Source organism: Callionymus lyra, chromosome 4 (genome assembly GCF_982586985.1).
Source record: "Callionymus lyra chromosome 4, fCalLyr1.hap1.1, whole genome shotgun sequence".
NCBI lineage: Eukaryota > Metazoa > Chordata > Actinopteri > Syngnathiformes > Callionymidae > Callionymus > Callionymus lyra.
This window is the reverse complement of record NC_141821.1, coordinates 33107962-33131139: the sequence shown is the minus strand read 5'-3', so window position 1 is coordinate 33131139 and position 23178 is coordinate 33107962. Positions and strand designations below refer to the sequence as shown.

General features: G+C 39.0%; 1 protein-coding gene across 2 annotated transcripts in view; it reads right to left on the bottom strand.

Moving 5' to 3' along the window:
* oxsr1b (oxidative stress responsive kinase 1b) overlaps positions 1-23178 on the bottom strand; it is a 37132-nt gene that overhangs the window by 7093 nt on the left and 6861 nt on the right. For both annotated transcript variants that reach the window (XM_087789909.1, XM_087789910.1), the window contains exons 2-10: positions 22214-22326; positions 16160-16268; positions 8837-8978; positions 2063-2118; positions 1851-1960; positions 1688-1789; positions 1481-1614; positions 1248-1296; positions 3-68 (exon numbers count right to left, since the gene is read on the bottom strand). In XM_087789909.1, the coding sequence (XP_087646035.1) occupies positions 3-68; positions 1248-1296; positions 1481-1614; positions 1688-1789; positions 1851-1960; positions 2063-2118; positions 8837-8978; positions 16160-16268; positions 22214-22326 (881 nt within the window). The remainder of the gene's footprint in view (positions 1-2; positions 69-1247; positions 1297-1480; positions 1615-1687; positions 1790-1850; positions 1961-2062; positions 2119-8836; positions 8979-16159; positions 16269-22213; positions 22327-23178) is intronic.

Below are 23178 nucleotides of genomic sequence, written 5' to 3'. Positions count from 1 at the left end.
ACTCTTTTTGATCTCTCGGTTATTGTGGGGGCTCTCTGCAGCAACTTCTCGTTCAGATAGTCGTGGGTCTGTCATCGGAAGAGGAAGCAGTGTGAGCATTATGACTGGTGTCCAAGCAACCACTCGGTTATAAAACACTGGATGGAGATGAGAGAACATTTACTAAATCAACATTCCCTTGTTGGCCTCATGGACCTCCGTGGCCCACCCATGAAGATTAAAAAAATAAATCAGTCATAAATACAAGATAAGATGTTCCTGTATTTGTTCCAGAGTGGTAAAGTCTGGGGTGTTACAGCGGTAAGTATACACAGTTTACTTTTTAAATATACATGTATCTTGGGAATTTTTAAATACATTTGACTGGAATTTAAATTATTACAAATTTTCTAGTTTCTGAATTGAATCTTTTTTTTTTTTTCGACTATCTCTTTTTGTAGTTTAATATATCAACTGAATATTCATCTATTATCATTTAATGATAATCAAACTCATTATTTTCTAACCTTTTAAAAGAAACATTTGAAAACATTGAATATCTACTCTTTCTTTATATCTATTGATTTATATTGAAAATTAATTCAAAAACATTTCCTGATATTGTTCAATGTGTACATCTTTGTTGCAAGTTTTTAACCAGTTTTAATTTTAATCATTTAATAGTGTATCTGTATTTTATCAGATTTGCTTTAATAAAAATACATTTTTGACACGCATATTACTATACATAATGTTGATTATTTTATATTTTGCAAGATTATTAAATTCAGTAACCACAGACTGATAAATATTATTATAATAACCCAAATCAGTGCTAATAATCATGACATCTGAAATCATTACATGAAGTCTTCTTTAACTTCGACTACATTAACCAGACAGGTGAAATATAAATGAGTCAGTAGGTGAGAACAGTGGAACAATGGGCTGGATAACAGTCCTGATCTCAAACTCATGAAGAATGTATGGGAAGCCATGAAAGATTTAGTGGCTGAGAAGCAACTCATCAGTAACCAAGAAGTTGAAAAGACTGAGACCATGCTAGGACCAGACGTCGGATTTAAAAATCCTACCAATGTGTTGAATAAATCATCGGTGAAAAACCTTTGAAATCCAAACACTTTTTTTTTTACAGATTAATAACAACCATGACCAATAATATACTATCAGGAGCAAGACAAGAATCCAAATCCTTCAGTTAACCAGGTTCAGTGCTGAGGTGGCCATGCTGACTCGGCAGAACCCACCTTGGCTTTCTGGAAGAATTTATGCTTCAACAGTTCAGAGGATGTTGGCCTGAAAAAAGGAAATCAACAGTTGTTAGATGTTTGCTCTTGCTTCAGCAGTTTTGGCATCAGCGTAAAAACAACCATTGTGGCACATTGTCAGCTACACACAAAATGTAAACAATAGATAACTCCTGTTATCAAGACACAGGATACAACAAGTGAACAGAACAAGGGGAAGAAAAGAACAAAACCTTTTCTCAGGCTCCTTCTGTAGACACATTGAGACCATCTTCCTAAAAGATTTCCCATATTTCTTCACCATCTCTTTGTCCGTGATTCCCGTCTCCAGGATTGGTGGGTCATTCTGCAGCGTCAGCATCAAGACCTGGACCAACAACAAAAGGTTTTTTTCAACTCGGTTGCAAAATAATAGTCAGGGGGGGAGTTGTGCTACGGACCTTCATTGGTGGATATTTGTGATAAGGTGCGGCACCTGTCGCAAGCTCAATCGCTGTGATCCCAAAACTCCAAATATCAGCTTTGAAATCATAACCCTTCACCTGTAGAAGACACACGCATGAGGAGGAAAGACACATAAGCTTAATCCTGACGTTCACTCACCTGCTCCATGACCTCTGGTGCCATCCAGCACGGGGTCCCCACAAATGTCTTACGGACTTTATTCCGAGTGATGTCACCACCTGTAGCTAAGAAGGCACTGACGCCAAAATCTGTTGACGATTCCCAGAAGAAGCAAAGTTTGATTCAGGGTTAGGAAAAGGTGCTTCTGATAGTTAAGGAGGGAAGATTATTTTTTCACTGCGACACCATACCTGCAATTTGAACTGAGCCATCGTCACCCAGGAGAATGTTTCCAGCCTTCAGATCTCTGTGAAGACATATTTTCAGAGTTACAAGTAGAAGAAACAATGTAATAAAAAAGTAAACATTCCAATTGCCGTCTTATGTTTAATTAGGTTTTTTTTTTCCATTTTCTACCGATTATTCCCTCATGGGGTTGCGGGGGGCTGGAGGCTCGCCCAGTTTCATCGGGTATGAGGCACAGGACGCCCTGAACAAGATAATTAAGATAAATAAATTCAGCCATATAAATGAAAGAGGATCTTAAAATCTGACTCTGTTAATATAATTTTTTTCTGGTCTTGGACTGATAAAAGATTTTGGCCCCCAGTGTGATTGATTTCACTTACATTCAGAGCCCAAAGACTAAGCCTCAGGAGCTGGCGGCAGACTATGACCTCTGTTGTAAGTCAAGCCCAAAAATGAATCAAAAGTGAGAGCGACACATGCGGCCAGAGAGACACTGCTGGCTAGAAGCAACGCTACTGACGTTAAAAATCAATGAATCTTTTATATTCAGCTTTTATGGGCCACACATGGCCAACAATATAGTATTAGAAAGGGTTGGTAAGACGACTGCTTATCGGAACCATTGTCTTGCAGCCATGCCAGCTGTGTTGTCATAGCAACGGAGTTAGAATTGAAGTTAAAGGGTCAAGTAAATGAGAAGGAAACACAAAAGTAAAGCCAGCAGCAGTGACAAAGAGGACAGCAACCAGCAGTCCCTCCTATTCATCCTTTCAGAAAAAGCATGACGGCACAGAGGTCAGACAACAACAAAGAGGAACAAATTCTAACAAATTTGAATGAACAAGAGTTACCCACAGCTTCAGCTCCTGACACTGTAAGGCTTTAAAGACTGGCAGTACGATAAACATCCACAAGGGGGTGCTAGAGTACAGGCGGTCGGAAGGAAGAATAAACGCTCCTTGATGGTTCTAGCAAAACTCTGAATGAATGTAAAAATAACATCGCACTACTGCTTTGGAGATGAGTCATGTCACAGGTTTCAAGAAACAAAGGCCCACTTGTCGCCTACATTGAAATACCATCCGACACATGGGGCTGTAAACACATGCATGACCACAGGCAGGTGTGTAGGAGGGAGGACATCAATCATTACCAAGAAATAAATGCATTCCATTTACTATAAAATACATTATATATAGATATTATTTACATTTGTACAATACAAAAAAAGTAAAAAATACAAGTAAATTGATGTTGAGGATCTGTATGCGACAACAAGCACATCACTAAATACATTATTAACTTTGCCATATAAATGATCAATAAGACGAAGTGTTTTTTCCGTTGACACTCTCTTGTTTAAAAATCAGCCCTGGCAGTGAAGTCTTTATAAGTAAAGTACACAATGAACGAGAGGCACAAAAGAGTTAACACGTCACAGTTCAAATGCTGCTGAATACTTGACGTGTGAAGCTTCTTTCACCAAGCTAGGCCCTGTAAAGAAAACGCACACAACCTTTAGATCTGACGGTGACAAGGGAGGGAGGAGAAGTCAGTGAAGCTCACACAGAGGTAAGCTGCACCATCCAATGAAAAGCAGAACGAGAAAAGTCATAACATGTGGGTGAACTTTAAGAACATTTTCTGCAGACACACTGATTGATTCCATCCTGTCAAAATAAATTTGTTTTCACAAGAGAATTCAGAGTTTTTCTCACCCCTTAAAACCTTCAGGGTTAATACTCAGGTGTCTCTGCATTCCCTTGACATAACCGCTCACTTCTGCCTCATTTGGGTTTTGCTCATACTACAAGGCTAACTTCTCGTCCAGTAATATGAGATGTTGCTTTTTAGGGAGCGGGGAGTGTGAGGAGACCACCTGAGGCTCAATGGCAAGTTTGGGAATATCCAAAAATACTTGACATCATTTACACAACATCCAAGTGAGAGGGGCTTTACATAGTGGTTAAACATTCAGCCACAGAATTAGTTCTCCGGGGTATTATGAAAGCATGTCTACTGTCATGGAAGAAAAACATCAGACCAGTTTTCAATTCTTATTAATTTTAACATCCGACACATTTAAAAAAAACATTTGTTGGACAAATATAATCATAACAATTAAAAAAACTTAACTAAGTTAACATCTAGACAGTTACATTGTTTCTTGATAAAAATCAAAATTATCTAAAAGAGAAGAAAGTAGACTTGAAAATAAATGTACGCATTTCCTTTTATATTCACTAATTTGATAGTTTTTATAAAGACACATGAAATGCAGAATTATGTGCTGCATTGATGCTTTTCTACTCACGCAAATATTTCTGCTTTGATAACATTGTGGGTGCTACACATCAAACAAGAACCATTTTAACAACAAACTAAAAACACTCATGTAAGCACAACGCCTTGAAAGACTTCAGCTGGGTCACGAAACACTTTCTACAAAAGGTGCCGAGACCTTTAATAATGGGACATTTTCTTGGTTATTTATTATCTTTTGAACAGACAAAAAGTGACAATCATTTACAAAAGTCAACATATTAAAACCCCCATATATGTTAGCATTTGTACATGTTAAAGAAGCACTACATAACATTCTGAATATATTTACGTTGTTTATGAATTATTTAATGATTGGTTTGGATTGTGACTGTCATGACTAATGTAGTACAATTCTCTACATGTTATTCGAACGATGCTCTTGTAATGTAACTTTCCCTGGGAGAGCCTGCGAGTGTCATGTGACCACCAAACTGAGTTTTTAGATGCCTGAAGTACTGAGAGACTTATTGAACATACCAGAATGATACAATGGGATGCATCTAGAGCCTATATACTGTATATATCTTGTTTCATAAACAAAATGCTGTATGTGGCAACTGCGCAACATAGGAGGCAGGACAATGCCATTACACTGTTTTGACAAAATATATTTTTAATCTTGCTCACTGCTGCTTTAAAATGTATTAAGTGCTTACTTCTGAGAATGTATAAATACAGGTGAGTATTGAAGTCAAATGACTCAAAAGATAAACTGCAGCGCAAGTTAAATAAGGCTTATGTGAATACGACTGTTCAGGTTTGGCTGCTCAGTTTTTCTCCTTTGACCGAAAACACCTTACTACATAATTAAAGTTAACATTTCTAGCAGAATACAAGCCATAGAACAGCTGAAGATTAAAGGACTATCACACTAAATTGTCAGGGCTAAAAACTGTATGGCTGAACTTAAAAGTTAGCCCTTTCAAGTGTGTGCGACTTTAGATGTTATTTTTACATCTCCACAATAAATTATAGATGCAAGAGAAACAAAATAAATCATTCTATCAAAAGTAGCTTCTACATAACCTCAATACTCCGACATGTCACACTGTACTGAAGCTTGATGAGAAACAAAAATAGTATTATAAGTATTTACCCACAACTTAAATGTTGTCCCGATTTCTTATTCCTTGGAAACGGCAATTCAAAGACACGACAGAATGACAGGGAGGATTTAATCTAGTTATGACTTGATCCAGTGTCTCCTGCACTTATTGAGGCAGCGTGGAGTCAATGGTTCACTGCAGCAGAGTGTAATGCTCATTAACATTCATGAGAGGCAAAGGAGGAGGGAGGTGCTGAAGGCACAATGCGCCATACAAGTTTTAAGAAATCCAGGGAGGAAAGCTAACAACAGTTTATGACTCCTACAGGTCGTGTGGCCATTAAAGATCGAGCGTTCAAGAGAATCTTGCTCTTTATCCTCCATATATCTCACTCATCCTATGGCATGTTTGGAATTGTTCTAGTTTAGCAGCCACAAAAGGTCTGAGGAAGATACAAAGAGACAAAAATGTTTATATTTATGACCATATAAAAACTAGCCTACAGTCAGGTGGGAACCGGCTGGGTATGAAACTGCCAAAAAGATTTATTCCTCTCATCTCGCAGCCATCGTACTTTGCAGCTCTATTGGGTCGCCTCCTGTGACATCACATCCTGGTGTCAAGCTTGCATTGGCTCTTAAAAAGATTGTAAAGTGGGTTTATGATTTGACCTGCAGGTCCACTGGCAGAAAGAATAAGCGCAGTCGTTGGCCACTTAATGGCTCTTTATTGTTAACTGTACCCAAAAGGCTACATTTTGTTTCTTATTGCGTGTTTATTTCACTACATATATGGCCACCTTGCTATTATTCAGGACTCATTTCAGGGCATTACAAGCCCTCCGTACGCATGAAGTCCACTGCATGCGACCCGAGATGGCCTGTTGTGATATGTAGCACGAAGATGTTAGCTGCGGATATTTTAAGCCCTTGATGTTGTGAGGTTGTTCCTTGTTGGCCCTCAGTTGTTCAGCTAATCAGATCAGGGAGGTTTGAGGGTTAGGTCAACATTTTAAAGGGCAACTAGTGTGAGAACCCAACTCTCCTGACACATGTTTCAAATGTTGAAGTCTTCCTCTCCAAGATGCAGTAAGTTCATCATCATGACCATGTTTGGAAGTTGTTACTTTATAAAGTTCTCCCCCATCTGATATTTCAGCGAACGAGAGGTTACGAGAGTGAAGTCCATTATTACGTAATAATGGTCCTCACTCCTTCCTCAAGCCAACTGTAATCACAACATGCATTGTTTATACAACGAGCCCCTTGAAGGTGGAGACTTCCGGGATTGATGAAGCGCAGTGACAAACCTTGATGCCTGACCAAATCACAGCAGAGTATTAATTCCTGCACTTCTGATCCCATAATTCAAAATAACCCAAAATAATGCACTACTGGGATGAAGTAAACGTTAGGAGGGAGATCTGGTGGGTTGGATTTATGAGGACATCAAAATGTAAACTGGAATGGCACTTGTATCAAAACATGTATGAACATTTGGGGAAATTAGAAGAAAGACTTGTGGACAGTTGTGGAACCACATTAATGTGTCAGCCTATAAAAATAAGCTCAGAGTTTTTTGTCAAGTCTGTACAACAGTGTGAGCTTGAACCTGCATTAGAAACCCAGTGTCAACATTGAATCACTAAACTTCCAGGCTTCTGTGAATATTCGGACGGAGCAGTTCGCTGCCCTATGGTAAATGTCTCTGGTTTAGACTACCCTGCCGGCACGACCCTCTAATTGCTTCTCGGCCTCGCAAGAGCGACTATGATTCCTCACTTCTCCCTCCTTCCTTCACTCCTTTAAGACTGACCTCCACCATTCCTGGCGTCATGCTTCGACTCACATGATCCATCTTATACAAGAGCACGAGTGCTGACATCAGAAACTGATCAAATCACCAGGGATTATAGACAGTCAGCATATTGATGGGCCTTCTGTTAAAACAATGCATGAAGGCTAGTCCGTAGAAAGTGGACAAGATTCATTATTAAGAAATTGATCGGCAAGTTATTGAGTTCTCTCTAGAATACTTTACACTCTAAAAGTGCTTGAGGTGTAAAGTGGACACAGCAGCACACAAGCCTTGTAATGACCACTAATTCCACTTGTTTAATCCACCTCAGCTCCAATAGTTCCCAATAGCCCTCACATTTCTAATGAGACGATTACTGAGCTGATGATATAGATGGATGGATGGATCCAACTTTATTGATCCCTCTGATACCATTATCTGTAAACATTTCATTCATCATCCCGCCCTACTGTGAGCATCAATCTCACCCCTTCTCACTCTCCTCTTGTTGTAAGGTGCACTTATGCCCCAGACACACTAATGCAATATTTACACGTTGAAGCCAGTCTGTGCAACATGAACAACAGAAATGTATTTCATCTCCAGTAATACATATATAGAAAACTCTTAACGCAGTCTAAATATTGTATAGCAATTAACATGGAGTTCCTGTGACCGAGCTTCCTCCACGTGTTTGAGATTTGAGAAAACCTTATACACACCTATGAAGGAAACGCAAATTGATACTTACTTGTGATCAACTTTATCAGCCAGTGTTATGTGTTTCACTTCATAAACTGTGTGTTTCTGTTGATCCGAACCATACGACTGATCAAATTCATACTTAAAGCCTTTAGTAAGTGGGTTTATTCTCTCGAATGTGAACCATTTTCTCGAAGAATTACCTTTTTTTTTATCTAAGAACATTTTTTATCCATTTGGAGATTTATACATTTTAGTTTTTTTTAATCAAAATATATAAAGATACATGGTAAATAACACCTCGGCATAACTGCTTTTATCAAATAGCTAAGCTAGCAAGTAATTTTTACCATTCAGGTGTACGGTTTGTCTATGCCGTGTGTCAAGAGGTGGTTTGGTGTCACTTAACTGGACCATGCATTTAATTTGACTGGCATTGCCATTGGACATGAGGAAATTGTGCAAAAAAGTGTTTTACTTTTTTTTTTCTACATACACTGTAAAAACAGTTAGACTAAAACTAAAATAACTTTATTTCATTTCCAAGCCCTGTGTTATCTCAGGGTCAAGGTGACCCGAAGGCCCGACACCAAATGTAATTGTTTTATCCCTTGTGTTGTCTCTGGTTCAAGAAGAACAACCTCTACCACTGCATATTCATTTCCGGAGGCCAGGGAGGTCGTTCACCTCGACCCAGAGACATCACAAGGGATAAAACAATTACATTTGTTGTCGGGCCTTCGAGTCACCTTGATCCTGAGATAACACAAGAGTTAAAGCATTATTTACCTTGACATATGTTAGGGTACCCAGGAGTCAACATACCCGTTAGTTTTGATTGTATTGTAGTTTATATAAAAGTGAAGCCCTTTGACTCTTTAACCCTCAAGTTCTGTTTCCTCTCACCTGTGGATCTGTCCGTTCTTGTGCAGGTACTCCAGGCCCTCCAGCACATCTTTCAACACCGTGGCTATGCTGGCCTCATCAAGGACGCCCGTCTTGTGTTCACCCCGTGAAATAATATGCTTGATCACATCCAACACGGATCCTGGAAAACACAGAGAGACGGGACAGAAATGTCACAGCCTGTCAGAAATTTGCTGGCTAAACAGACCGACTTGTTTCTTCTCTACACTAAAGATTAAACTCCACGTCACTGGAAAAGTCTCCAGACATTGATGAAAGTTCAAATCCGCTCCCAACTTACTTATAAAAACACACAGAATTGAATCAAAATGAAAAAAAAAACTAATTTTCATTGATTTTTATTGGATTTTACAGAAGAGAGAAGAAATCATTTTCTGTGTCCAGTCAAAGTCCTGTTTAATATCACCATGACCTTTTCGTTTAGCCAAAGCAAAACATGCCCTTATTGTGGCATGAAACCCGACATTTACTGCTATTTTTGAGTAAATCCAACTACTAACTGCTGTGTTATTTTAGGAGCTGGCTTTTCTGTGAATACAATCTTCACCATGATGGACTGACATGAAAAGAACCCAAGACAGGCAGTGCCGACCTCTGCCAAGCAGCTCATCTCCAAACCCACTGGTACCATCTTTACCAAACATTACTGCCTTTCAGTATACTTGTGGATTTTATCATTTCATTTTCACAATTCTAAAAAGGTGCAGAGGTAAACTTTGATAATCACACAAACTCCTTCATGGAGGGAATAAAATAAACATGAGCGACCTTGAAATGAGAAACAATGTCGTTGAGTGCAGTCAATTTCCATTTAATTATGGTTTAACTTCTTTCTTTGCTGGATTCGTTGGCGATTCAAAAGTATATAAGATGGACAAGATTGCTAGATTTGGCATTCTGGAGATGCAGGTATTATGACAAACGTATGTATCGCTCCCGCTGTGTAAATATAATTCTGCTATCTGGTACTCACAATGTTTTGAGCAACATTGGTGAATACACAAAAAACAGAGGAGCTGAAATAGAATGATGCATGACCAGAAATGCAACCTCGTACAAAAGAAAAACTGTCTTTAGACGGTCTTGTGATTTTAGATTTTAGAAAATCGGGTTCTAAATACCTGCAGATTGTGTATTTTATTTGTCTGGCACATCCTGGCATGCAGTTTAAATGCCTTTTTTACCCAGAAGTGGAAGAGGATGGGCCATCTGAGAGTATACAGTGTTATTGCAGAGAGTACCAGACAGCGTGGCAGAGCTACAGGGGAGGGAGAGGGGGAGAGAGAGAGAGAGGGAGATAGAGAGAGGGAGAGAGAGAGAGGAGGGTTCATCGGGTTCGTCGTGCTGTGACAGTGCACGGTAGAAAACGCTATTCAGCGGTGAGAAAACGAAACAAGCCCATTCAAAGACGACAAGAATCAGACGGGATGGGAGTGTGGGAGACGGGGCAGGTGTGCAGCAGAGGGATGTGTGCAGGCTTGGATCTCGGATTTGGAAGCTCTTTGAAGCTCATTGAGAAAAGAGAGATTATCTTTGTCTTCCGCTCAACAGTTATCTTCCGCTCAGCACTGCTTCAGTGTGTGGCGGACGAGACAGGAACTACCAGTAGAGATGCTCAAGAAGACGGTGGGAGCAGGTCACGTTTAGAAGAATAAAGCCAGTTAATGAAGGTATTTTTAATGCTTCCATACGCGCCATATTCTGGATGCACATGATGTGATCCAGGCTCATGCCACCAACTCCAGTTTCATTTTGACATTCAAAAACCTGTGAACACACCTCTGAACCTGGGCAGCATCGCTGCTTACTCACGGTTCTTTTGCACAGCCCAGTGAGGGACAAATAGCAGGTTTATCTTATCAACGTGAAAAGTACATTTGGTGCTTTGCATAGGGGACTGAGATAATTATGTGTTTAAGTCTTTCATAAATCGGTTGTTATCGATGTGTGAAGTGGAGTTGAAGCAATATAGCCAAGTGTGCTTATCTTCCTTAATAGGAGAATTTAAATCTTGTATATTTCTATATACCTTAATGTTCAACCAAGCTAAAATAGAGAACATAAACCTTTTCTTCAATACACTTTTCTCACTGTCCATTATTTAGCTTCTTCTTGTCCCATATTATTTTGTTTTCATGTTTGCTGAAGGGAATTGTAGAAATTTCCCATTTCACCCATTCTACAATTCTATTTTACAGACATGTATATAGACATACATTGAGGAGTTTCTGTGACTATTGTCTTTCCAAATGCAATGTTAATACCTAAATAAAAAACTATTTGAATTATTATTTGTTTTAATAACACTTTCTAATCCAAGGTTCCTTTAAAAAGCCCCCCAAATTTCATGTTTCATTGGTTTGGAGGCTGTATTAAAAAGATAATACATTTCAAGCCTATCTTGGCTTAAAAATAAAAATAAGCAAGTCAACATAGAAATAAAGTTACAAAATGGCAAGTTAAATAAAATGTAAGTGTCAAAAACTGGACTAGCAGATCATACATTGCACAATAGACTCAGGAGGTATTGCTGCTGCTTGAATTTTTTTGGCAACTTAAATTTATTTGAAAACCTGGATCTGGTTTCACCTCCATCTCATTCAGCTAAATGCTCAATTCCCCTGAACGTTATGGTCACAGCGTGTTTAAAAGAAAATGTAATTTCTCTTTAAGAGTATTTTTTGTATAAGTGATTCCACCACTGAACTCTACCAGTCAATTGCACCTTTCTTAAGGCTTCATTTCACTCAAGCTGGTGGTCAATTGATCGTGGTCGCAGTGAGTTTAACTCCGTGTAATAATCTCCTGGGAGCACATTCCTCAGCTCGCTTTAGCATGACTCACATCGCATCACTGGACCCTGTCTCTCTGATGTGACCTGTGTCTGTCGCACACTCTGAGGCGCTTGAAAAGAACAGTTGTTCACTCGTCATGCTGAAATGCTTGGAATAAAACCTGGATGTATTTCAAGTTAAAATCACTATTGTGATTTTGGTACTTATGGCAGGATTGTGTTTCACAATCAATTGTTTTATTAATGACTGCTTGAAATTCCAGGACAAAGAAGAGTCATCAGCAGTTCACGGATCACTCCCTTTCTTCTGAGGTCTACAGTATTGATGACATGACATTGTTCAGCTTCATAGGATTCCTTTTATGCCATAAGATCAGCATTTTTACCTCCGTCAAAGAAGGGGTTGAGGTCATGTAATAAATAGCTGAAGAAATTTATTTTTTAACCACATTTTTAGAATTGCAAGAACAGCTATATATGTCACAGTACAGATTGGAATCCAGTAAATTCTGGAATCCTGCTAGTACAGATTGGATTTCTGATCCTACTAGTAGAGATTCCAATCTCTCCTAGTACAGATTGGAATTCCAATCTCTACAAGTAGGATTCCAGATCCTACTTGTAGAGGTGGGAAATTCCAGAGATTTGAATCTCTACTAGTAGAGATTGGATCTGGGATCTTAATATCGATATGTAAATCAGATAAATTGGCATAGGACCATTATTTAGTGGCTCAATATGCTCAACCGTTTTTTCCAGTATGTTAGTGACTCGATATAAAAGGGCTAATTTCCCCCTCCTAAGCCAGTTCCAAAGTTGATGTCAAAGTGACAACACAAAGTAGCTTGATCAAGTGATGGCGGCGGATGAGCAGCAGAAGAAAGCAGAATTCTACAGATTGCTTGAAGAGAAGATCAGCAGCCTTGAGCAGAGAAAGGAGGAAAACTACTGCATCACAAAAGAAAGATATGACAAGGCTCTACAAGCATTACAACTAGACAATTGGGTGAAGTGCCAAGATTGGAATTCCAATCTGTAGTAGTAGGATTCAAGATTCCAAATCTGTACTGTGACATATATATATATATATATATATATATATATATAAGAGCAAATGAATGTGATTTATGACTATATATATATATATATATATATATATATATATATATGGCTATATTTAAGTACTTGTTTGAATGAGGTCTACAAGAATTCTCTACTTCTTTTTAATGGTCTCAATATAGCGCTACTGTGATAGAAAGATCATAAATCTCGGTTCTGTTATCAGTTACACAACGGTTAGAAGCTTTGAATACGCACATAGAAAAAATAGGAAACGTTCACACTGCTGATTTTATATATATAAATATATATATATATATATATACTGTATATATATATATATATATATATATATATACTGTGTATGCGATTGGACTGAATGCAACAGGCAGTGAATGTTACAGGTGACAAAAAACTCACAACAAATGACATTTTTCAGCTATTGCTATAATTGATGACCATGTGTAAATTAAGTTGGTTTCATAAAGCCTTCTTTTTTTTCGTGGTCGATAAAAATGTTCCTCAACGGTTGGCCACCGTTTCACACAGACGGTACAGAGGAATGAAAAGGAACTGAAGTGTTATCAGTCTCTCAACGGTGGAAGACACGAGGCAGGATACAGTATCAGTGGGCGGACTGTTTGTTCCACTCCATCAATCCTTAACAGCAGACAGCCCTTGGCCTTCCTTGAGGTTGCTGTGCTCTGCCCTGACGAGAGGCGCTTTATAATCCTGACCTAATTTGCTATCTGTGTTTGAGTCAATCATTTAATTATTCCGCACAATAAAATAATACAATTAACCATGGAGGGAAGATGACTAATGTAGGATAAAGGCGGGCCATGTTGTTAATGCATAACCGGCCCGGCACTGAAGCCAGCCGCCTGCTCCAGAGTCTGCTGATGATCTCAGTGTCCCTGGTTCAGCTGGAAGACGTCTGCCAACTGGTGTATAATCCTGGAGAACCAGGCATGCCACATGGGTGCTTTCCATGACGTGTGCTGCATTTGTGTTTACAGCAAGTGTCAGAGAGCAGCGGCTGTGAGTGGAAACAAATTGGGGGAAATGTTGTTTGGTGTATCAATGTTCAATTGAATGTCTTGAATGATTCAGTAAAAGGACAAGAAGCCTTCTTCAGTCTTTCATCCGTCAGCTTTTACTGTAAATATAATTGCTTTTTATTAAATCCAACAAGAATCTTAAGGCGTTTCGAAGGGAAAAACTAAACTGCTGTGATGGCTTTTAAATTATTCATGATAAAAGTTAGGTTTTACATGCAACTTGGAATAGAGGCAGTTCAATGGACTAAAGATAAGTCGCTTTCTGTTCTTCCTGTGCCTGAGTTGGTTTCCCTTGGGCCCACTTTCTCTCACAGTCCAAAAACTGAAGATCCTGAATTGTCTGCAGGCAAGTGTGAGTTTTTACAAGCCCGACTTTGACGAAGTGATGTTAAGTAAACATGTTTTCTCACCTCTCAACCCCAACTAGGTGGGATTGCAGTCCTTGCTTCTACAATTATTTATTTTTATGTCTAGATTATATACAGTAAAGTATGAAATAGCAACTTCTAGTTTGACGTCGTTGTTTGCCTTAATTCGAAAATGAAATTTATCATGACAGTAGAGGATATTTCAGGGGGTTTGCTAGATTTTAATTAATTTCTGTCAAAAAAGGAAGTGTTGACCACATTAATGCAGTTATATAATGTATAACAGAACCTCCCGTGTTTATGGATCTGGTGTTAACTCCATCACATTCAGCTAAACATTCTGGTCACATTGGGTTTAAAAAAAAACAGTAATTTCTCTTGAAAAGTATTTTTGTATTAGGCATTCCACCACTAAGAGAAGAAGGATCTGTCTCGTCTGCAGTTGATTCAGAACTCTGCAGCGAGAATTCTGACCCGCTCTAGTAGAAGAACTCACATTTCTCCGGTCCTTAAAACTCTTCACTGGCTTCCAGTTTCTTTCAGGATCAACTTTAAAATTCTGGTTCTTACTTTCAGAGCTATTCATGGTCAGGCTCCTCCTTACATCACTGATCTGATCCAGCCTTACACCCCAGCTCGGGCTCTGAGGTCTGTGGATCAGAATCTACTTATGGTTCCACGCACACGGCTCAGGACCAGAGGAGAGAAATCTTTTCAGGCTGTTGCTCCTAAGCTTTGGAACAATCTTCCTCTCTCTTTGCGCTTGATGGAGTCTACTGACTCCTTTAAGAAACATCTTAAGACGTTTCTATTTGTTCAGGCTTTTCCTTGAATTTCTCGAACTCCTGTGTTGTTCTCGGTGTTGTCTTGATCTTTGAAGTATGTACTGTTTTGAGTATTGTTTTGATTGTTAAAGCGCTTTGTGACCCTGGTCTTGAAAAGCGCTATATAAATATATATTACTTACTTACTTACTTACTAAACTCTACCAGACAAAGCACCTTTCTTAAGGCTTCATTCCACTCAAGCTGGTGGTCAACTGATCGTGGTGGCAGCGAGTTTAGCTCTGTGCAATAATCTCTGTACAATAATCTCTATTTGTGCGATTTCCGGCAATTTAGGTAATCCAGAGATTCACAGGAAATAAAGTTTGAATACAGTCGACAGGATCAGTGAGTTGGACCAAACCATTGTGCACCACATTGAGAAAAGATTCAGAGGTATCTCATGGGGAAATAAAATAACTGGAATTAATTTTATACGTGGAATATTCTTTATATTTTCTAACTTTATAGTTGAGCAATGACAATAATTGGTTAAAAATAATTCTGATTAGTGGGGAAATACAGGATGGATGGAAAAATGAAAAGAAGGACTGACATTGCCTTCTTGCAGCACCACATGGTGGACACACTGGAAAGGTCCACCAGTCTAACACCACTTATATAATAAGTAATCAAATAAGCTTTGTGGACAGTGGGAGGAAACAGGAGTGCACACAAGCACAAGTAGACTCCACAGTGCCAGAAGACTTCCAGGAACAGGACCACTGCAGCCCAGAGAGACTGATAAATGCAAGTTTAATTCCTCACAGACTTCTGTGATTTGAGAGCCATTTCTTCGTGGTGGCCTTCTCTCCACGCTCTTCTCTTTCACTGGTTAATTGTAGCACTGCCACATGGATGCCATGACGCCGGCCTCCAGGCTGTTATTACCTCGGCTCTGTCATTAGCTGCCGCATATATCGAGTAAAAGCCCAGAAAGAAGTGCAGCTCACATGGGACACAATGAGGATCAGTGCTGTCACATTCCCTACAATCACAGTGAACATCACACGAGCAGGATACAAGCCTTCCTTCTTTTTCTGTTCGTTCCCTCGCTAGCGGAGAACAGCTTCGACAAACATTCAGCCGCCGGGACGAGGATTGTACATCAGACGACATGTGAATGTCTTGTATCTTCAGAGAGGGGGCAGTCATTCGAGACGCCAGGTTGAGGGAAACGATGGATATTCACTCACCACCACTCAGCAGCTTCATGACGAGCCACAACTCATCCTTCACCACGAAGGAGGTGTAGTAAGACACAATGTTGGGATGATGGCACTGGCTCATTGCCTGGATCTCTTTCTGTGGGAGGAAAAACAGAGTGTGATTGGATAAATGTACAACACAAACGGTACAATAGCAGTCAAGCGTTGAGTGTAATCTTTTCTTAATTTAAAGTACATTGATCCACGTCTCACCTAATCAATGTGTGTGGATCTTTTGTCTTTTGTCAGGCACGTTAAAAAGTATGATAGAAGTACACAATGAAGCTAAATATCCTGTGTTGGTTGTTGCTGACTGAAATGAATTTAACCATTTCAAATGTTTTTTATTGAGATGTTGTTTTTCAGGCATTTCTCTTATATATATATATAAAATTGATTCAATAATTTAAATAATTGAATTTCCAAATTTGTATTTGATATCCCAATTCCAACAATTTAAAAATAAATGTTCTAAATTCTAAATGTTTGTATTCATAGTCTTTTAAATACAGTGAAAAAATGGTTCTAGTGTATAAAAGTCCCAACAGACAATAGTGAATTTAAGGGCCAAATTCCGAATGGAACATTTTGAATTTACAAAAGTTTATTTTTAATTATTTGAATAAGATGATCCAACTCTATGCGTGGAAAAACAACATTTTCAAATTATTTTATTCAGTTACTTAAAAAACCCTCAATTTTAATATACAAATGATTGATTTCAATTGTTCAATACAAATACATTTAACCTTTCAATATATCAATTATTTGATACAATTATTGAAAAGAATATTTAATGCTTAAACAAATAAAATAATAGAATAAAAAAAAACAACACATTTTACATTCACAATGTTCAATTCAACCATTCATGATTCTGATATACTTTCAAACTGAATGAGGCATAATATATTTCAATGTGCAAGAACCGATTGCTTCATTTGATCAGCCTTACATAGGTGCATAGGAAAGTCAAATTGTACAGGTCAATGGCATCTATAGCTCATCTCTACCCGGAGTAAACATACATGAAACTCATGTTTTTTTTCTAATTATGTACATCTTAACATCCCCATTTCAGACATTTTATGAGAAGCAAATATTAACCTACATAAAATAGGGAATGAGCAAACAACCCAGTGAGAAGTTGATCAGGAAAATGGTTGACTAGGAAGTCGACATTATCCTCTTCTTTGATCAAGATAATAATTTTTTGTACTTTTAGATAGTTTAAGTCAGAACTTCTGAATTAACCTATTCATCTTTCCACTAGAGGTGCATAGTTCATTTCATGGCCATTACAAAGTACCTTATATTTGTGATTAAAAGCTCAAGTCAGTAGAATTATCTTATAAGATTTCACTGACGTAACAGATGCTGTAAAGCCATTTATATCACTGTGTGCTTTGTTGAGGGAGCACTGAGGTAAAGCTGCCACAGAAGCCTGATCAATCAACTCAACACAGCATTCGTTTGAAGATGGAGCTCGAAGAAAAAAGGGATTCTAGAGGGATTCAGCAGTAGAATTGCTGATTCATTGTGGTGTTTATTATTCTGTGCCGTGCACCCTGACAGGACAAGGAAATTAACTTGACTTAAAGTTAGACCCAGAACCAAACATTTATCTCTATAACTTTCAGTTATTTTGTTCTTTCAACTTTTCATTCCCATAACATGGAGCATTGACACCCTGGACAGCGTGACATATAGACAGACAACTACACACACATGGACTTTTTAAATCAAAGGTGAGCAATGGTATTTTCTTCGGAGCCACATTATACACTTGGACTATTGTGATGGGTAGACAAGCCAGAGGATATATGGGATGAAGAACATTTGTCTCATTAGGGAAACTAAAAAAAAAATCTTGGTAACAATGTGTACAAGTTTAATTATGCTATAAAATTACTTTGTTATTTTAAGACATTCTTGAAATAAATGCTGAATTAAAAAAAAGAATAATACTATTATATTAGTTATATTAAGTTGAACCAGTAATGTATAATAATAATCCATACAAAACCAAAATAGCGGCAGAAAACATTTCTATAGGATTATACTTATTATAATAATCATACATTTGTTTGTAAATGTTATTCTTTCACTCGGTCCCCATGAGGGCCACACAACTACAGTGAAAGGGCTGCATGTGGCCCATGGGCCCACTTTCATCAGGTGTCCCTACAGGGAGAACAAAGACTAACAAAGACTTGTGACAGCAAATGTGGATTTGCCTAAAGCTGGACTCAAACCTGGTATTTTAACTGGCTGCATGCTGAGAGTGATGTGACATCTTTATAAGGAGTGACATACTTGTGCCGTCAATAAATCTCCTAAAACCTCTAGTCTATCAACTCAGCAACCTCAGAAAGCATCTGTTGAAGTCACGACGATGAATCTGTGCATGCTTCTGCGTCCACCAGTGAAGACATCAAAGCGTGATGTTCCATCAAGGTAAATGCTTCGCTGACACCATCTGCACTATTGCCTGCTCATCACTATCAAGGCTTTTAGTGCACGCCTACTTCGAGTGATCATCACATACATAAGACGAAAAATAAATAAAGCTATAATCGAAATCAGGGTGACAGTGGGAGCGTCGCATAAGTGGTCTAATGCTGTTGCTTCTCTAATAAGATCATTTAGGCAGTGGAAAGAATCCCTTTAAAAGCATTCTTGAGAAGCCGAAGCTGTGTTTTATTAAAATGGCATTCGAAATATTACCTCAGCCAAGGAGCTTATTAATTTAACTAATGGTATTATTGACATTGAAACAGTATCAGAAATACAAATTAAAGGTGCAATAAAAACCTGGTGAAAATTACAATTTGAATAGTAATGAGCAGCGGATCTGCGGATCTCTGGGGGATCTTGAGGAGGTTTCCAGGAAGAGGAAAATCTGGGTTCCTGCTGACCCTGCGACTTGACCCCAGATAGAAGAATAAATATTAGGTAGGATAATGTGGCCCATATGGGAACACACTCACTTCCAAACTTTGAAAAGAAAACATATTTAGAAGGAACTCCACCACAGTTGCCTCGCTTTGGAAGTCGACCTGGAAGAATGAGAACCTACAGAGACATTTTGAAGGAGAAATCCACATCCCAGTCTACTGTAGTTGGATTTCTGGTAATCAAGCAGGTGAATTGAATGTCTTTATTAATCCCAATAATTCAATAATGACTTGCCTCCTGCGGTTCTAAATACTAGCGGCTGGTAATGCTAGTTCCTGGATGCCACGAACCCTTGAGCACACACAGTGACACAGAGAGAGGTCAGCTCAGCTCTGCAGGCCAGGGTAACCCCAGAGAAGGAAAACAATGGGATAACGAAAAGGATATCGTGCTCTCGTAGTTGGCATGTTTCCCCATCTTTTTTTCCAGCGGACATTGTGAAAGTTAGAGAGGGTCTTTGTTGTGGGGATTAGGTCACTGTAAACCTCTGCTGCAGCAGCGATATCGGAAATGTTCTCCTGACTCTAGCACTACAATCCTTCACTCCGACCCTTGATACGATTCCTATGAAACCTGATAACATTTTCATCTCTACAAACATTTTTGCAGTGTGGCATTTCATCACGTAGGCATGAGCAGTTGTCGTTATCTCCTGTGGGAGGATATCTTGAGCTCCCCAATCTAGCAACTGTCATGAGGAAGCAGCAACATCCCTTTCATGGTACTGGACTGGAATACCCAGAACAGCATCACGTAAGGCGCCTTGATATTTGATGTATTACAGTAGCGCCTACATTCTTCCGTGACATCATTTCCTGTATATTAATTGACTTTCAATCGCTCAAAAGGAAGAGAAGGGAGCTGTTCAGGATGTCTGTTTCCTTTAAATACAATTTGCGTCAGACATAAGCGCTCTGGGGCTGTGGTTGACATAATGCAGCGTCCATGTCAGGATTGTTTGGAGTACATTACCATAAAATCACGGGTTAAATGTATTTGAAGCTTTTTTTCCTGTAGCATAAGAGGACAAGAAGAAATACATAAATGGTCTTTTGTCAGGAACCGAATGCAGTGCTGGGTCACAAACTGGTGCCACACTGGTGGCACACACACAGAGGCGCTACTATAGGAGCCACGTTGCATCACTGGTTGCTCGGAGCTTCAGGCACAATCACACAACAGTTGCACGCGCTCAATGCAAATGTGCAGAGGAAATGAGGAAATGAGAAGATCATTTGAAACTAGATCATTATTACTGCTCAAAAAAAGATAAAATGATTAGCACTAGTGTTGTCTTGTCTTTGAAATCCTGTCTATAAGTTGATATTTAGAGGCAAAAAACCCTTAAAAGTCATAGGAGCACAAAACTATTCTATAGTCTGTCCATCCATCTACCCAGCTATCTTTCAATTTATTTATTAATCTTGTATATATTAGTGTGAGCAACTTGAGATAACCTGCTGTAGATGTTACCTTAAACAAGCTTACATGTAAATCATATTATATTATTTTACACAGAGATTGATTCAACTGTAGAACACCATATTTGTAACTCATTAAATATTAACCCTACATCCTACTGGAAGGCCATATAAAGAGGAACATGCAGTCTAGAGGATACATCACATCCACCTCCAATAAAGCTTCTGATTCCACAAGAAAAAATAAGTAAGTAAGTAAGTAATTTGTATTTATACAGCACTTTTCCAGACCAGGGTCACAAAGCACTCAAAACAATATTCAATAAGTGGTTTTGTACCAAAATAAGTCAAGAAGTATTGATCGCATCAATCTGCGCTGATGTTTCCCAAAACAACTGAAGGGGACGATATAAACACACAGAGCAGTTAACAAACCACTCCTTCATCTGTTCCTGGAGTAACCCAAACACCCTCGTCCATCAGACTTCAGTGCCAAGAATAACTGCAACATTATTGCCTTCCTGGCATTCAAGCAGTTCACAGGAAAGTGTAAAGACCCGAGGACATCTTTGAAATTCTCGGTATTCTGTTTTCAAGTTGCCCCTTTGAAAAAAGGAAATCTGGGTTCAATTTAATGCTTCCTCCAAGTATAAGTGGGTACACAGCAGGCTGCGGGAATGTAGGGGAACCACAGAAAGGAAATCTGACCTTGCTCTATTCCATGTGACCGACTGCTCTAAGAATCCTGGAGCGACATTTGCCTGATTCATCCTGCAGGGAGAGAAGGCAGACGCCGCTTCCCTGGTTTTGCAAGGACGCAAGAGTAACTGCATGTAATCTTATCGGAATCTTCCTGAACAGATGTAACATCACCCCCTACCGAGAGTGACAACAAAAGGAAATAAGGGATTCAAATCAGCCCTAGAGAAGCTCTGGCCTCAAACCAAGCTAAAGAGTTTAATTTAAAAAACTGTACATGTTGTATACTTACCGTCTTTTGATTTCAATTTTGTCAATGTTGGGAGTCTTATTGTTAAATATCTGTGTTTTCTTTTCCTTCTACACCAGTTTTACTCTTACTGGGAGTCTCTGTATTGTTGATATCCATAATCTCCATTTCTTATCTCATCCTAAACACTGGCATCTTTATAGGTCACTATATAAACATGAACCCACCATTACCATTCGTACCATTACTATTTGAACAATCCAGCGAGCCACACAAAATGACTTGTCGGGATGGATTTGGCCCCAGGACAAGAGTGTGAAACATGTGCACTAAGCTACTGTGGTACACCAGGGTGGTATTAAACCATCTGTTAGAATTGTCAAGGACTAGGTATCTACAAATACAAATCAATGCGAGTACATGAAGGCTTATTTTCTTCACACAAGAAGGAAAGAAACGTTCTCAGATTTAGTGCAGCGTAAAGCAGAGCCTCCTATAGAGCCATCAGGAAGACGCTCTGCTGTGGTTTAAATGTTTCCTGGCAAAGTCATCTTTGTAGAACAGTAAAGGCAGTGTTTAAGATGTGATGATTTGAGGAAGACCCTGTAGGTCCACTAATGAAAAGCAGAGGTTCAGACGCGAAGACTGAATAACATTTTGCAGACCTTTTCCACTAAACGCATAAAGAATGAAATCCCAGTCAGACTGTCTTACCAAGAGTTCATCCATACTGGTCTGGCACTTCTCTAGGTTGATGCGTTTAATGGCCACCTTCTCCTTCCGTGGTATACAGTATGCAGCCTGGACCACTGCTGTGGCCCCACTCCCTGAAAAAAAAGCAGAGGAACATCAGATCATCAATCATAGATTCATTTAACGTCAACCATTTGATCTTCTGTGCACTTCTGGCACACACATACACACACACTCATGTTATCTTTCCGGCTGCGATGGTGTGCGAGTAACCCACGTCTGACCCCAGTCGTGGTTCACGAATCAAACCGGATAATAAACTTATTTGTTCCTTAGAAATCCCGAGCCAGTCTGATGGAAAAGGCATGGTCGGGTTCGTGGCTTTGAAAAGACATCATTTGATGGGAACGACGCATTCAGAGCAGGAGCCTACATGTTTGTACAAAACGCTTTCACAAGAGCGAAAACTATCCACGGCTCATTATACTTGTGTGATTGCTGTCACTGGTAGACCCGAGGGCGTAGGTCACACATGTAGTCACATATATATATATTTACAGTATATGACTACATGTAAATAGGTCAGACATAATCACTAGTAACCAGACCGAAAAAGAAAGATTATCGCCAGGTCACGTCCGTCACTCACCTGCAAGAATGTAAACATTAGCATTAGCATTGCTATCAAAATGCCTAAAGCAAAACAGTCTATGGCTGCACTTCACCGCAAAATATGCAGAGTCAGCAACATGCAAAATGTTTGAAGGTTATATTGTGTAAGGGACGTAAAACTTGGCATGCTTTAAAATCGCCAAAAAATGACACGCATAGCAAATAACATAATATTTATATTTAAAACCAGTGACTCCCTTCACACTAGCCTTTAGCAGAAAGGCTTCAGACACATAATAAATGATGTGTCCGTTTCAGCACCGGCAGCGATTCAAAAGTACCGGGTTCTTACTGGTAACTTAATGATACCCAAA